The 15,316-nt window shown below is 40.0% G+C and overlaps 2 protein-coding genes across 4 annotated transcripts in view; one reads left to right on the forward strand and one right to left on the reverse strand.

Annotated features, from left to right (window-relative positions):
• The window catches only part of Sema1a (semaphorin 1a), a 583,530-nt gene that overhangs the window by 79,326 nt on the left and 488,888 nt on the right, over window positions 1-15,316 (reverse strand). For all 3 annotated transcript variants that reach the window (XM_019051359.2, XM_019051360.2, XM_072301803.1), the window contains exon 4: window positions 10,742-10,787. In XM_019051359.2, the coding sequence (XP_018906904.1) occupies window positions 10,742-10,787 (46 nt within the window). The remainder of the gene's footprint in view (window positions 1-10,741; window positions 10,788-15,316) is intronic.
• LOC109036941 (uncharacterized) lies at window positions 4,527-9,895 on the forward strand. Its single transcript, XM_019051370.2, has 3 exons — window positions 4,527-5,822; window positions 7,907-8,271; window positions 9,611-9,895. Exons 2-3 carry the CDS (start codon window positions 7,933-7,935, stop codon window positions 9,893-9,895), a joined length of 624 nt encoding a protein of 207 aa, XP_018906915.2. The 5' UTR covers window positions 4,527-5,822; window positions 7,907-7,932.

Genomic DNA, 15,316 nt, shown 5'->3' on the forward strand with positions numbered 1-15,316 from the left:
GAGCCTAACTGTAATGGATATTTGGGCGTGGTATATCCTCAAAATGACGATTGGAGACTTCCGCGTCACGATCGTATCTATAACTATAATTTCAGAAATAGCCCGTTCCAAGACAAGATTTCTTCCATCAGCGACTGCTCTAACAATTCGGTTACATTTTTCGAGCATCGGGATTTCAAGGGGAGGAGATGCGATATACAGTTGCAGGCTGGCTGCCAACGTATGTGCCCAGAATTGGACAATCTTGCTTCGTCCGTACGAGGAAATGCCGTGTGTATGTACGATAATGATGATGCGAACTGCACAAACTCGATAGATTACATAAGTTTCATATCCGATCCTTACACCAGGAACTCCGATTTCTCGAACTTGGGCTACCAGGACACAATCTCTTCCGTCAGAGACTGCGGAAAATCATCACAATTTCCACAAATTGACCTCGATGCTTGAGACGATCGGATGATTTTCTAGAGGTCCAGTTACACGATCAAATTGAGCCATCAAATTGGGCCTCTCATTGGTCGCATTCTGAATGCGACCAATGAGAGGCTCAATTTGATGGCTCAATTTGATCGTGTAACTGGACCTTAAGGAAACAAGAAGAAGTGAAAGGATTATTATGAAGAAAAAAAGATCGTTCTTGTTTTTGGTTTCAATTTAATTTGCGAAACCGGTCAAAAGACAGCAGAAATGAGCCGTCTGCATCGAATTGCGCCTTTGTGATAGTATACCATATTCTAATTCCTGTGTAAGGAGGTGAATTGTTAAAAAAAAAAAAAAAAAAAAAAAAAAAAAAAAAAAAAAAAAAAGAAGTAGTATACTACGAGGGTCATCCAAAAAGTAAGGTTCCCTACCTTGTATCTTCCAAACGAAAAGAGATAAATCAAATCGGTAAAAACGTACATATTAGGCATACTCTAAGCTTTAAAACAAGCTCAAGTTTTTGAAAATCGGTTGAGGACTTCGCGAGAAAACTCAATTTTACTGAGACGACCTCCCGTCGTCGCGTGCCCACCTCCGAGGTCAGGATGCGCGGAGAGTCCCTTACTTCAGACTCGGCTTATCGCCTCTAAACATCAAATCGAAAAGGAATTTAAAAGATTTTATCAAGTAGGCCTTACCTTACTTTTTGAGATAGTCTCCGCATCTTTTTTGACATTTCTGGTATCATTACAGCAGCTCTTTCATGCCTTCCGCGTAAAAGGTCTCGTCTTGGCTCCAAAACCAGTCATTGCCAGCGATCTGCACCTCTAAATCGGTTGGAAATCGCTTTCCACAGTGGGAGTTTTTCATCTCAGGAATAGACGAAAGTCACCTGAGGCTAAATTAAGAGAGTACGGAGGATTGGGGAAAAATTTTACCACGGTAAGCAACTGATTTGGAAGTGCAGATCGCTGGCAATGACTGGTTTTGGAGCCAAGACGAGACCTTTTACGCGGAAGGCATGAAAGAGCTGCTGTAATGATACCAGAAATGTCAAAAAAGATGCGGAGACTATCTCAAAAAGTAAGGTAAGGCCTACTTGATAAAATCTTTTAAATTCCTTTTCGATTTGATGTTTAGAGGCGATAAGCCGAGTCTGAAGTAAGGGACTCTCCGCGCATCCTGACCTCGGAGGTGGGCACGCGACGACGGGAGGTCGTCTCAGTAAAATTGAGTTTTCTCGCGAAGTCCTCAACCGATTTTCAAAAACTTGAGCTTGTTTTAAAGCTTAGAGTATGCCTAATATGTACGTTTTTACCGATTTGATTTATCTCTTTTCGTTTGGAAGATACAAGGTAGGGAACCTTACTTTTTGGATGACCCTCGTATTGGAAGCAGCGGGCTGATAATTGAAATTAATAGACAAAGCTGTAGACAAAGAACACAGAGGGAAAATGGAGTGATCCCGTTAGTTGTTATGGACTAAGAGAGAAAATGATGGACTAACTGCAGGGTCTCTCAAACGTTGCTATGAGTTTATTACCTTCTTTGCCCATTGCAACCACCCGCTTCCACCAACAGGATCTCTCCATTTTCTCTCCGTTTTCTTTGCCTATCACTTTGTCTATCGATTCCAATATTTCGACCCTGCTGGAAATTTAAAAATGCATATATTCAGATTCTTAAGTAACGAGTGAATTTAGGACTTTACCAATGCTGTATTGGTGATTTGTGAGTCATTTTTCTGATGAGAAAACTCCCATTATAGCGCTAACTAAAGTTTGCGACGGACCAATTTTGAAAAACTTTTCGTTGTGTACTTTTCCGATAAATATAAACAAGTTGGTTTTTGCAATCGCTAGCGATAGCAATATTCGTCATGGGAACTTTTGCTTCTGGGATATGAAAATTTTAAGGTAGGTACAGTTCGTTTGTAGTATCTTCAGAATTGAAGGGGCTATGTAATTTTGTGTCGACATCTCTTTTTTAACATTTTTAATTTTTTTTCTTTGCATACAAGAAAGCTGTTATTTACCAATTATTTATTTTCGTTGGATTATGTATGGTTTTTGGAAGTTAACGCATTTAACTTTCAGTTTCGTTTTTTCGGCGTAAAGTATGATATTTTTACTCTACGCATATGCCCGAATACGCATCATAACGACGGTGAAACTACCAAACCACGTATCTCGTTTGCGGTGTTTAAAAATCTCCGCTCACATTTTATTTTTTTGAAGTAGACCAAATCCATATCATTCCTTGAAATTTTCACAGAATTTTCTCCGCACGAAGAGGAAAAATCACGGAAATTTTCAAGACTGGACGTTAAGTAGCTTTTCATTTAAAAAATAAAGTATGACAGGAAGTCTGCGACGTCGCAAACCGAGATACGTGGTTTGGTAGTTTCACCGTCGATAAGTGACCTATGTGCTTCCTAAGTTGCCATTTTTTTCATTCAAATAGATGTAACCGAAATGTTAGATGTGTACTACCTATACTACTTTCATGTCATTGCTTTATTTATTTATTTACTTTTTGCGTAGGTATATATTGTTATTTTTTGCTGAATTTTGGAGAAAATATTGCTTTAAGAACGTGGAATGTAAATTAATTTTATTGAAAAAAGAAAATACCATCATTAATTTGGGCGAACAGAGAAAATATACATCAATATTTGGGTCAACATCTCCCTGATTATATAAAGGATGAATATATTAGTATTTCTGTATCAAAAAACTTAGCTTTTGTCTTCAGAGATACGATGATTCTAGTCCCAGTCAATTTGTTTTATTGAAAAAACAAAAAAACAAAAAATAAATAAAAAAAAAAAAAAAACAACTGAAATGTTAGCATACTATTTTCATGTCTTTCTATTTGTATCAATAGGTACTTTTTGCTTAACTTACGAACGTTGAATGCAAATTAACTTTATTGAAAAAAGAAAATAACGTCATTAATTTGGGGGAACATGTGGCTGATTATATGAAGGAGGTATATTCCAGTATTTTTGTTTAACATATTAACTCACGAGAAAATGTTCGTACATTTATCATCTAGTATTAATTATTTTTTGATGATTGGTCTAAAACATTCAATACAACCATTAAAAATTATCTCCCATCGCCGGGTATCGAACTCCCGATCACCTATTGCCCGCACCTTATCAAAAATATGGGGCGCCTCAGTCGACTAGGCTATCACAGATCGGCGAATGGATGGGAAAAAATAGCATTTAAAAGACTCGGACGATGGGCGGGACTTATCACAAGAGTTGTCCTTGAGCGATTCGGCGATTCGCGTCTTCGTAGCTTCTGGAGAAATGAGCTAAGCGCCTTTCTCTGTGAGACATTGTTTGCCTATGCTATCATGTGTCTCAAGGTTCATATCAGCAGGCATTTGCCATCGCGGCAGTAAGCTGAGGCAATATTTCTGTATTCATGGAATAAATCAATCAATCGAGTTCCGATTTTGGCTCATATATCCGTAACGGGTCCTCCAGAGCAGTTTTCCACCTTGCACAATAGTTATAATTTCTTTATTTCTATTTGTAAAATTTGAGGTGGGATAATGGCGGCTTCTCAAGAGCAACGAGGTAGGCGATCTTTTGCACCAACGAACAGAAAACTGATGGCGAAAAATAACCAATCAGAACCTCCCAAAAAAAAGAATTTGCCTAAAAACGGAACTTCGTGGATCTGCGCAGATTTACCAGTCAGACACGACATCTCAAGTGGAAAAAAACTCGCTGAAAGCGAATTTTAGCAATCAACACAACTTGACGTAGAGACATGATTGGCTAAAAAATACAACGGTTTTTGATACATCGGAAAATCAACCAAAAATCGGAGACTGGGCGAAACGCTCAAGGTCGCAGAGGTATAGGGAATCCCATAGCGAAAGCAACGGAACGATTCTAATATCATGGGGAACTCCGTTCCCATGACAAAAGTAAAAATACTTTCATTAAATGGCCCATGATTGCTCCAGACTTGAGTCTGCTCATACCAGGTGAATAATTTCCTACAGAATCGTTTCACGCGAATACAATACAGTTATCACATTGAAGATGGCGTACATTTTATATTACACATAAGTATATTAATACAATTTGGGTTCTATTAAGCCGTTCTATTTTTTATACGACGATATATAAAATGACTCTTAATTGAAGAAGTTAAAATATCAAAATTGTTCGAATGTTTTCCTTCGCACCCTTACAAATCATCGGCTCCTTGTGAATGCTGTCGTGTTGAGCCGGGTGAACATTCGAAAGTTGCCGAGTTTTGTCTGATAGGATACAAATCTGCCGTGCTAAGGAAGAACACCGTATGAACATTTAAGAGTTGCCAAATTTTCCCAAATAAAACATGTATTTTTGAGAACAGAAATGCGCATTTTCCCTTCAAAATTCTAGTCATTTCAGACAAAATTACGAGCAAAATTGTCTGAGAAAATTGAAGAAAAAAATTCACGATTTTCCCGGGAAATTAGGTTTTTATTGAATGAAATGTGGCAACGTCTGAAGGTTCATGCGGCTTTTTTCCATAGCACGGCAGAAATATCCGGCGAAACACATGCCGATCCTCCCTCTTCGAATTTTTCACAGAACCAATTTAAAAATAAGTGTCGTGGGTCTTGGAATATCAAGGGAAAACTGTTCATTTCGTAACTTATCTAGAAGAATAAATACTTCATCGAAAGCAAAGCTTCTTGCCGACGCACATTCGGTGTTCTTCCTCAGCTTGGCAGAATGCATTTGATCGATATCGAATCATTTTCGAACGGTACGATTTCACCAAGTTGGAAACGCTGTAATACTCCATTTAAATCCATTGAATGCATCGATTCAAGGTGAGATAACCGCCTCACCTATAATCGATTTTTTAACATGTATTTTAATCGAGAAAAAACAATATTGACAACTTGCAAGAATCGCCACTACTATCGAAGGATCTTGATCGATTTATAACATTGCGAAAATAGGGATCCATTGCTAGAGATCATTCCGTCACAATCCGATAATGAATCGACTCGGAAAATTGATTGCGGTCGTTTCGACGCGTTCGAATATTGTAAACACAAAAACGAGGCGTAAAGAGAGAAAAATAATGACCTTCTTTGTACATTCAGGTGTTACCTTGACACGTTTAAGAATTTGTAAACAAAGTGACACACGGTCGAGGCACTGGGAAAGTTTTATTCGCGCATTAGATGGTAATAAAATTCGAGAGCACGGCAGACTGGACACAACGATACTTCGTGTCCGAATTTATTTTTCATGTATTTATTTTTTGATAGAACTCAACTTTTAAGAGCTCAAATGCGTTTCGGGAATCTTCGAACGTCATCGTTTTGGAACAGCGGCCATCAATTGTGCGAACGATTTTGATAAACGTTCGGTAAGTACAAGTTCGTTTGCCAATCCTAGTTCATTTCATGCCGCAGCGTTTCAATGTGGGTACGGCTGATGCCTTAGACGAGCTGCACACCTCGGAAGTAAGTGAATAGATATAAAATAACAAGATTGCTCAGAGCTTATAGATCGTTCTCAGCCAAAGGACCAAAAGTTTTGTTGCCATTTTTCATTCTTTATCATATTTATTTATTTTCTTCTTCCACGGGTCCACTGACAAGGTTGCCTGGACACTTTTTGAACAAAAAAACCTTGTTCAATGCTGATGCGTGCAGCGAGCTATTTTCTGAATTCACATTAGTTTTAGATGGATTTTAGTGCGAAAAAGTGGGCGTTTCGTCATTTCGGAGACGATCTCCGCTGTGTACTCCGCCACTTTCTACTTGATTATTTCGTGCATTATAGTTATTTTCCCCTCAAAAGCTCTGCTCAGTCAGAAATCATGATCATTTTAGAACCATTAGCTTTTGGAATCAGGGGTCACACAGAGGGGTGCGTCGCCAAAAGTGCGACCAAAAATGTGTCTACCAGGTGAACGCTCATCACGCCATACTTTTTCAGTTTTTGAAATTTCATGTTCCTGATTGGACTGTTGTTCTAATTATCATGGGGAAACTCTTGAGGGGACGACCCCTTTACCCCCAGGAGGAGCTAAAGAGGGAGACACCCTCTCGAAATATCAACATTTTCATTTGAGGAGTACCCATTTGTGACGCGCGTCTCGAGCGTTCCTTTTGCCAGGGTTGCCACAGAATTTGGAAAATGAAATTCCCTGACATTTCCCTGATTTCCCTGACACAGTTTGGTGAAATTTCCTGACAATTGATGATATGACAGATGGTAAAAGGACATAATTTGAAATTTCAGGCAAAGTATGTTGTTCGAAACGTCAAACTCATTTCAAAAAGCAAACTGCGGTTACTTAACGAGTTTTCCCCGACATGTACTTTCTTCGTTATTTCTGAAATTTCCAAGTGTTCCCTGACTTGTTAAAATTCCCTGATACTTCCCGGTATTTCCTGACTGTGGCAACCCTCACTGAAAATAAAAGAATCTTAAATTCGCCGCCGAGAAGTATTTTTTCTTAAATCAAGAATTCTGCTGCTTAATATAAACTGCTTTTTTGCTTAAACCAAGCCTTATTTTCCTTGCATCAAGAAAAATTCAGCTTAAATCAAGATGAAAAAAACCTTGGCGGCAAATTCAAGAATCTTCATGCTTGAGCCAAGCACCTTGTTTTTTTAGTGTTGCCCATTTCGATATGTGCGTTCTCGGCTTAACTAGAGTCCCTTTATACTGAGAGTCAAGACAACACCCCCTCATCGAGTCACAAACGGGAAGAAAGATTACACAAATAACTGACAGTTCGTCGTGATCTTTGATCCACTCATTCTCGAATTCCTTTCTCCGTTCCTCCTCTCATTCCGTTTGTTTCCTGTCGAACCCGTTATTCCCCGGTCCATTCTACATTATAATCTTTGCAATCGGTGAAAATGTAATCTTTATTCCCGTTTGTGACACTGTGGAGGCCTAAAATACGGGAACTGATCAGGAGTGGATTCAAATTGTCTTGACTCTCAATATAAAGGGACTCTAGGCTTAAGGTGATTCGATGGACGCCATATTTTGTGTCAGAACGGCATGCGATATATCGCATCAGTTGGTTCCATTTTTTCAGCTACTCGTCATTTTTCTCCAATTTTGAGATCGCAATTCTGTTGTCAGAAGACTAAAGCACTCACTTACCAATCTTAACAAAGAAATTCAACGTACTAAAGGCGTGGTTTTTTTAGAGAGAAAACTTCGCATTCGATACTGATATCGAAACTGCACTCGAATGCGATATTTTCTCTCTAAAAAAACCACGCCTTTAGTACGTTGAATTTCTTTGTTAAAATTGGTAAGTGAGTGTTTTAGTCTCCTGACAGCAGAATTGCGATCTCAAAATTGGAGAAAAATGACGAGTAGCTGAAAAAATGGAACCAACTGATGCGATGTATCGCATGCCGTTCTGACACAAAATATGGCGTCCATCGAATCACCTTAACCTGCAATGATCCCTTCCGACAGGACCCTCAAGGCCCAAGTTGTACCAAATGCGCGAGAAATTCGCACCAACATCGGCGGTCATCCTAACGCTCTACTTAACGCTCGCCTCCGTCGCTCCGGATTCGATAACGCTCTTCGAGGACAGGAACTTCGAGGGCGACCACTGTGACATCGATGTCGTGGGGTGCAAGCCGGTGTGCCCCGGACTGGACAGGAAGGTTTCGTCCCTCAAGGGTAACGCCACTTGCGTTAACTTTTTCCGAGGCGCAAACTGCACGATGTACATGGGCTCTTGGAATTCGAGCATGAGCGAAATCCGCGACTTGAAGCACACGGCCGGGCAAGACTCTATGATGTCCGTCGGGGACTGCAATCAACCGATTGACGTAAGTTATGAAGTCTTGTTAGACAAAAACCCCGCACTAAGAAAAAAAGAATCTTAAATTTGCCGCCAAGACGTATTTCTTCTTAAATCAAGAAATTTGCTGGTTAATATAAGCTACTTTTTAGCTTAACCCAAACATTATTTTTCTTGTATCAAGAAAAAGTCAGCTTAAAGCAAGATAAAAAAAATTCTTGGCGGCAAATTAAAGAATAATAAGGCTTGATCCAAGCTACTTTTTTTTCCAGTGCGTGAAGCATTCTAACGTTGCTAAGTTTCTTTGGATGGAATACAGATTTTCTGGAAAATTTACGATCTTTCTTGGAATGTTTCAGAGAATTTTATCTACATAATAATTTCTCAAAACTGAAAATTTTGACTTACAACTCATTGAATAAGTTAAAAATAAGAATTAAGCAAGGCTAAAAAAGGCTACAATTTCAACTGGAGTCTCTAAAATTAGAAAACTGAAACTTTTCTTCCTCGGTATTAAGTAAGGAAAGTTTGAGTTTCCTTATTTTAGCGATCCCAGTCTTAATCATTGAATAAGATTATCAAATGTGCATAGAGATTCCCTGAATTTTCGCATTTATATTATGCACGCGCGTAAATTAAAACACAAAGTGTTTGGCATTGATTTCACTCCACAGGAGAGACAAGTGAATCTTTTTACTTCAGGTATCAATTATTATATTATTTTACCCAAAATTTCGATTCTTGGATGATTCTATTCACTACTCAAAGTGTAGTGCAGGGCATTTATCCCCACACCATGAGGAGACTCAGTTCGACCGCGCTGATGGGTTTCTTTTTTTCAAATTTAAAGTTCCAGATTTCCAGTCTTTTTCATAAAATTCCCGTCTTTCTCTTGATCACCCTGGCCTGATGAACTCCCCTGACAATTCCAGTTTTTCCAGACTTGTAGGCAGGAGCAGGGTTTAAATAAAATTTAAAAACTCACTAGTCAGAGAAAATTCAAAACTATCCGACGCGCGTTTCGACCTGTTGGATCATCATCAGGGGCGCGACTTTAGGAACAGGGTATACCTACAAGTCTACACACGGGGTGTTTATCTATGGAACGTCTGCGGTAAAGAGATGTTTTTGTGGGCTGTATTTTCATCAATTGCTTGTTGTATTAACATCATGTAGGTAGTTGAATACACTGAACAAGCATTTTATTTTTTGGCTTTTAGCTCGTTTGATACATCATTTACCATGTCTTTTAATAGTTCAGCCAGCCGAATTTGGCAATAAAACGTATTTATCTGTAACTCTGATGTGTGACAAGACTCGTTGCACCTTCACACACTCCAACACTTATCTGATCTTTCGTTTTGCAGCCTGCAAACTCCGTTTCATTTTATGAGGATAAGTTTTTCGGCGGCAAGCGGTGCAACATAGAGGTGCAAGGCTGTAAACCGATGTGTCCGGACTTGGAGAACCGAGCTTCGTCCGCGCAAGGCGCCGTCTGCGTCAAGATATACAAGGAGCCCAACTGCACCAGATATTTGGGCGTCTTCGATTTCAAGGAGGGCGCCTTCGGAGATTTCAAATATACAACCCTCCAAGACACCGTCGCCTCCGTCTCGGACTGCGATTACGTGAAACCGTTCAAAGCGCCTTGATCATATTTGGAAAAAATAAGCGAATGAAATGGAATTACTGCTGAGAAATAGATCACCTCTGTCGTGCACGCACTGGGAAAAACACACTGTATCTAGAGTCCAGACTCTTGAAAACATTGACAAGAAAAAGGACTCTTAATTCAATCACATTTAAGCTTAAATCAAAAGGAAATCCGCTCAAATTAAGAGGCTTGGTTCTTGATTTAAGCTTAAATCTGATTGAATCAAGAGTACTTTTTCTTGTCGATGTTTTTAAGAGTCTGGACTCTAAATCTAATGTGTTTTTTTTCCAGTGCGGATAAAAAATCGTCACCTTCCGGCCAAAGTATCACAAGCGCCATGCGCAGTTTCAAAATTTTCGCCGCCTTTTTATTTTTCACAGAGAAATTGCTGGTTGAATCTGTTTGAAAATGTCACTGAATTTCATCGGCAGCACGAAGAGAATTCGGTGAAATTTTCGGACAGCTTCGTGGAAAAATATCTCTGGAAAAAAATAAAATGGCGGCGGAAACTTTTAAACGTCGCTTGGCGCTTGTGATACTTTGAACGGAAGGGGACAGAATGATGATAGTAGCTATTGGACTGTAGGTTAAATAGGGGCTGTTACATAAAGAAGTGTGGCTCCCACATCTATATCACCTCCATGCACTTAATGCGTACCTGCCTCTGTCCCGACATTATCCGTATCAAATTGTATTATAACCTTTGAGAAACACTCATTGACTTCCTTGAACCATAGTTCGGATAATAATCAAGAAAATTAGGTACGCAATTCATATCATGCGATTTGTAGCATTAAAAAAGGACGAAAACTCCTCAAAATTAAAAGCAATGCGTTGTATTTACCTGGTTCTCTGAAAGATCAGCTAAACTTAAATTGTGTACTAGATTCCTGTAACAAAGAAAAAGAGAAAAATTATGTTGGATGTAAGAACAAGAGTATTTTAACACGTAAAGGAAGCTAAATTTCATTATAACTCAGTGTCGATGTCCAAAAAATAGAATCGATCCGGAGAAATTCCATACGGACGTCTAAAGATGACAACGAAAATAGATTATTTATGAACGTATTATGAGCGTCTGGCTGTTTTATCACTGGAACACCCCGTACACACGCAAAGCAACCTTTCCACCAGCTCTTACTGAGCAGGAAACAGGAAGCTTTCATCGTTGCGTAAACTTGAATTCCCGGAACCGCCGTCAATATCATGTAACATATTAGTAAAGCCACGGTTTCACAGGTACTTCGCGACGCGAGGCTATTCGCGCGAAATCAACCGCGCGACCGAGTACAATGGGTTGGAAACTACCTGTTGTTATGATAAGGCGATTTGAGTCGCCAACGTTTGAGGGAACGGACCGGTTTGAAATCATTGAGCCTAGTCAAGCGCTTCTATCACATAGTGGATTTTGCGCGAGCGACTTCGAGTCGCAGACGGCCTATGGAACGGTAGCTGAAGTTAATCGATCGATCAAGTGTCAACTCCTGAAATCGGGCAATTTCCCAAACTGACTCAATTTGTGACCCAGTTCTTGCACCTTCTACAAAAAATTTAAGGGAGAGAACAGTGCATCCCCCCAGCCCCCAGAGGAGGCTTAAAAGGTCACATGCGATCTCTCCCCCATGAGCCGTCAAACGCAACTTTAACTCCTTAAACGTTTCCGAAGTTTCGGCTTTTCATCAAATTTTCTTCCTCGTTTAACGCACCGAGTTGAAAACGGAAGGGAAAAGTTCTTCTCAACTCAACAGAGAACTTCCCTGACTTACCTTGTTAGGATGTGCCGAGCGACCGATGGTGTCATTTTTGGTTAATTGAACGTATTTCTGTCAAACGGAACTATGTGCATTATGACATGAGCCCTGATACCTATAAGAATATATGCGTAACAGGGCTCACGTCATAATGCACATAGTTCCGTTTGACAGAAATACGTTCAATTAACCAAAAATGACACCATCGGTCGCTCGGCACATCCTAACAAGGTAAGTCAGGGAAGTTCAGGGAAGTTCAGGGTAGTTCAGAATACGCCCAATTGAAGGAAGGTAAGGCGATACATGCATTTCTGTCGTGCTATGAATGACGCCATTTGAACTTTTAAAGGGAGATACGGTGATATACATTTTTACGTGCTGAGGAAAAGTGCCGTAAGATGTTTAGACGTTGCCAAATTTCTCTGGATGAATATCATTTTCCGCCTAAAACACGTCAGCTTCTTTTCTCTGAATTCTTTAATTAGTCGAATTTTTAGTTAAAATCACCTGCCGAAGGATGCCAATTCCGGCGTCACTAATGCGTCTTAAATCTCCTTTAGGGAAGGATGTTTTCTGTCCCCTTAAAACCTTTGGCTCGCACTGATTTTCTATCGAGCTTTTCTGTCCCCTTAAAACCTTTGGCTCGCACTGATTTTCTATCGAGCTTTAATTTGTCCTTTTTTTATTGTCCGTAACTTTTCCTTATTTCTTTATCACTGTAAAAGAATGTGATTCTTTGTACCCATTTTAAGACAAATAAATTTAAAAAAAAAAAAAAAAAGTTAAAATTACTTAGAAATTTTAAAGGGAAATATTTATAGTTTGAAGCTTTTGGTTCGACGAATTGATCGGATTTGAACTTCAACAAGTTTTGACACGATCTTTCCTAGCGTATCCTTACTGAAAAATGAATTATGAGCGAGTTTGGGCTCAACGTACTGACTATTAATTTTCTGCTGTCAACAATTTCGAAGTCGAGAAAAAATGTTCAGTTTTTACAAAAAGGAGTTGCAAGTTACTTTTTTCCATCTAATTTTACGCACATAAGAAATCCTGATATCTTTTTCTCGGATCCAACATAATGCCGGTTGGTTCCTTTTGGCAGATGGGGAAAGGGGAATGATGAAATGTCAAAGGAATGAACCGAAATTGCGAGGAATCGAACAGGGAACTTGATAAATGTATTGTGTTCAGAAATCGCATACCTCCAAGGCTACTTTTTAGAGTTTATCACGAAAATCTCGAATTTCCGTACCTTTTCACGAAATATCCACACCTTCTCCGTACTTCCGGACCGACCTTCCGAAATCCGTGCTTTTTCAGTATATCTGTCACAGGCAAATAGTGAAATCAGGCATTTTGTCAAATGCCTAGGCAGATAGTCAAATTTTGACGGTCTACGAAATTTTGTGAATTTATGGCGAAGAGCTCACGATTTTTCACTATTTTTGGAAAAATAACTCATCAAACCTACGAACTCTTTTTGTCCTTTCCTTTTCAATAATTGCTTCGCATATTTTTAAATGTTGAAATTCTAAAAATTCTGTATTTTATGATATGCTGAGAATTTCAAGATCAGTGTCTCTTCAGGGGCTAAAAATTGTTTAAAATTCTATTGTGAGTGCAAATTTTTACTGAGGGTTTTTTCTTGCTGGAACAATGAATTATTTTGTCTGATATTAGGAAAAGAAGCAGAATTTCAATCTAAGTTAGAATATTTGACTATTTGCCAAGGCATTTGACAAAAGCCTGATTTTACCATTTGCCTGCGGCATATGCATTCTTCTTCCGCACAGTAGACACCCTGTGAAAGCTCTCCGTCCTAGCGCAATATAATTTGTATGATGCCTGCTTTCAAGTCACCATCAAACCATTTTGTTTATTCGGTATACAATTTCCTCTTCAAATCATCATTTCAAAGACTGGTGATTCTCTTTGATCGGCCGGTTGAAAATCTCCGGGGTGCATTTTATTGAACTCTATTCTTGATCTAACACACACCGAGATAGGGATGTCGGGAGTTTTGATCTGTGACGTGACATTTAAATGAGAATAAAATGCCACTGCGTGAACTTAAGGGATGAGACGCGAATCAAAGGGTAAGCCAATAGTGAAGAAAAGCTGGGTTTTTTTTCACTGCTTATCCAGGGAAACACGTATATAAATTGAGTTACGAATTTATTCCTTGGTTTTCACCGAAAAAAGGAAAGATACTCCTAGAAATCTTGAAATTTGAGGGGGAAAACTATCTGGATTCTTTTCCAGCACGGCGATACAGGCAAATCTCGCTAAAAATGACAAATCTCTGAAGCGTGATTCATAAAATGTCTCATTTTTGAACAATTAAGATGAATTTTGCTGTTTTAGCTATTTTGGTGCTTTCATATAAAAGAGAGTAGACGAATTTTGAAGGGAATTCGATTTAGAAAATTTGACACTTTCTGTTCTCTTCGCTATCACGATAAACATTTTAAGCTCAACATGTTGCTCATCAACCATCGATACTGCCATGGTAAGGAAAAACGCCGTACGAAACCTCAGGCGTTGCCACATTTCCGTTGATGAAACACGAATTTCCTGGTAGACTTATGAATATTTACCTTCCAATAAACCGGAGATATAATACCCTCCGGTAAATACCGAAGTACTTAGATGACTAACCCGAACTTCGGCAGCTGGACCTCAAGTTTTCGGATGCGTGATTCGAAAACTTCAGAGATCCATATGACCTCAACTTCGGGTCTCATGCACGAAGTTTTTTTCTCCGTGTATGTATGCATAAGTTCACAATTTCACCTGAAGTCCCTGAAAATTTTAAGGAAAAATATCCATTTCTTCCCTCAAAAATTAACATTTCATTCAAGAAAATTTGGCGACTCTCGAATGTTCATACGGCGTTCTTCCTTAGTACGGCACGATAGGGCTGACCTCCGGATTAAACTTTTGCTTCGCCTGATTACATTGCTCAGACTATCAGAGCGGGGTCTCTAAAATATATTGTCCCCGGGATCCACGGGCGAACGGCGCTTCAATATCCCGAATTTGACAACGAGCCTTGTTCCGCAGGAACAAGGAGAGCGCGACTCGCTGCAATTAATTTTTGAAGCCCGTCCTAATTGAGAGCCATCCGGGGCTAAGCTGACTTTCCTCGGCGCCGCGCCGTACACAACCGCCGTTGCCAAAACTCCTCTAAAAATCCAATCTTCCTCCACAAAAACAACGGAAAATACCGCGATCCGGCATCCTCGGGCACGATCCGAGCCAGGATCGAACCGGGCACAACCCGCTGCATGGTGCATTCGGCTTAGCGTCCTTTAATCTGCCCGCCCCGCGCGGCCTACTCGCTCCGGAAAACCCCCGACTCTCCACCGAAAAACCTCCGACTCTCCGCCGGAAAACGCACGATCCGGCAAGCGGCCCCGATAAAATTAGCAGCCTCCCCGCGAAAATTCGCGACAATTTAACGCTTCCACCGCTTGCCAATTCATTTTGGGGCCGGGCTTTTAAGCCCCCCCCCCTCCCCGGCCGGCCCGCGACCCTAAGTTCAATTACCACCCGGCAAAACGGTTTATTATATCCGGGGCTCGGGCGAAGTGGATGTCTGCTAGCTTTTATCCCGCTTTTTTTTCCCGGGCCCTGTGAATCACTGCATGCTGCCCGATGAGGTT

This window comes from Bemisia tabaci, chromosome 6, assembly GCF_918797505.1.
Source record: "Bemisia tabaci chromosome 6, PGI_BMITA_v3".
Classification (NCBI taxonomy): domain Eukaryota; kingdom Metazoa; phylum Arthropoda; class Insecta; order Hemiptera; family Aleyrodidae; genus Bemisia; species Bemisia tabaci.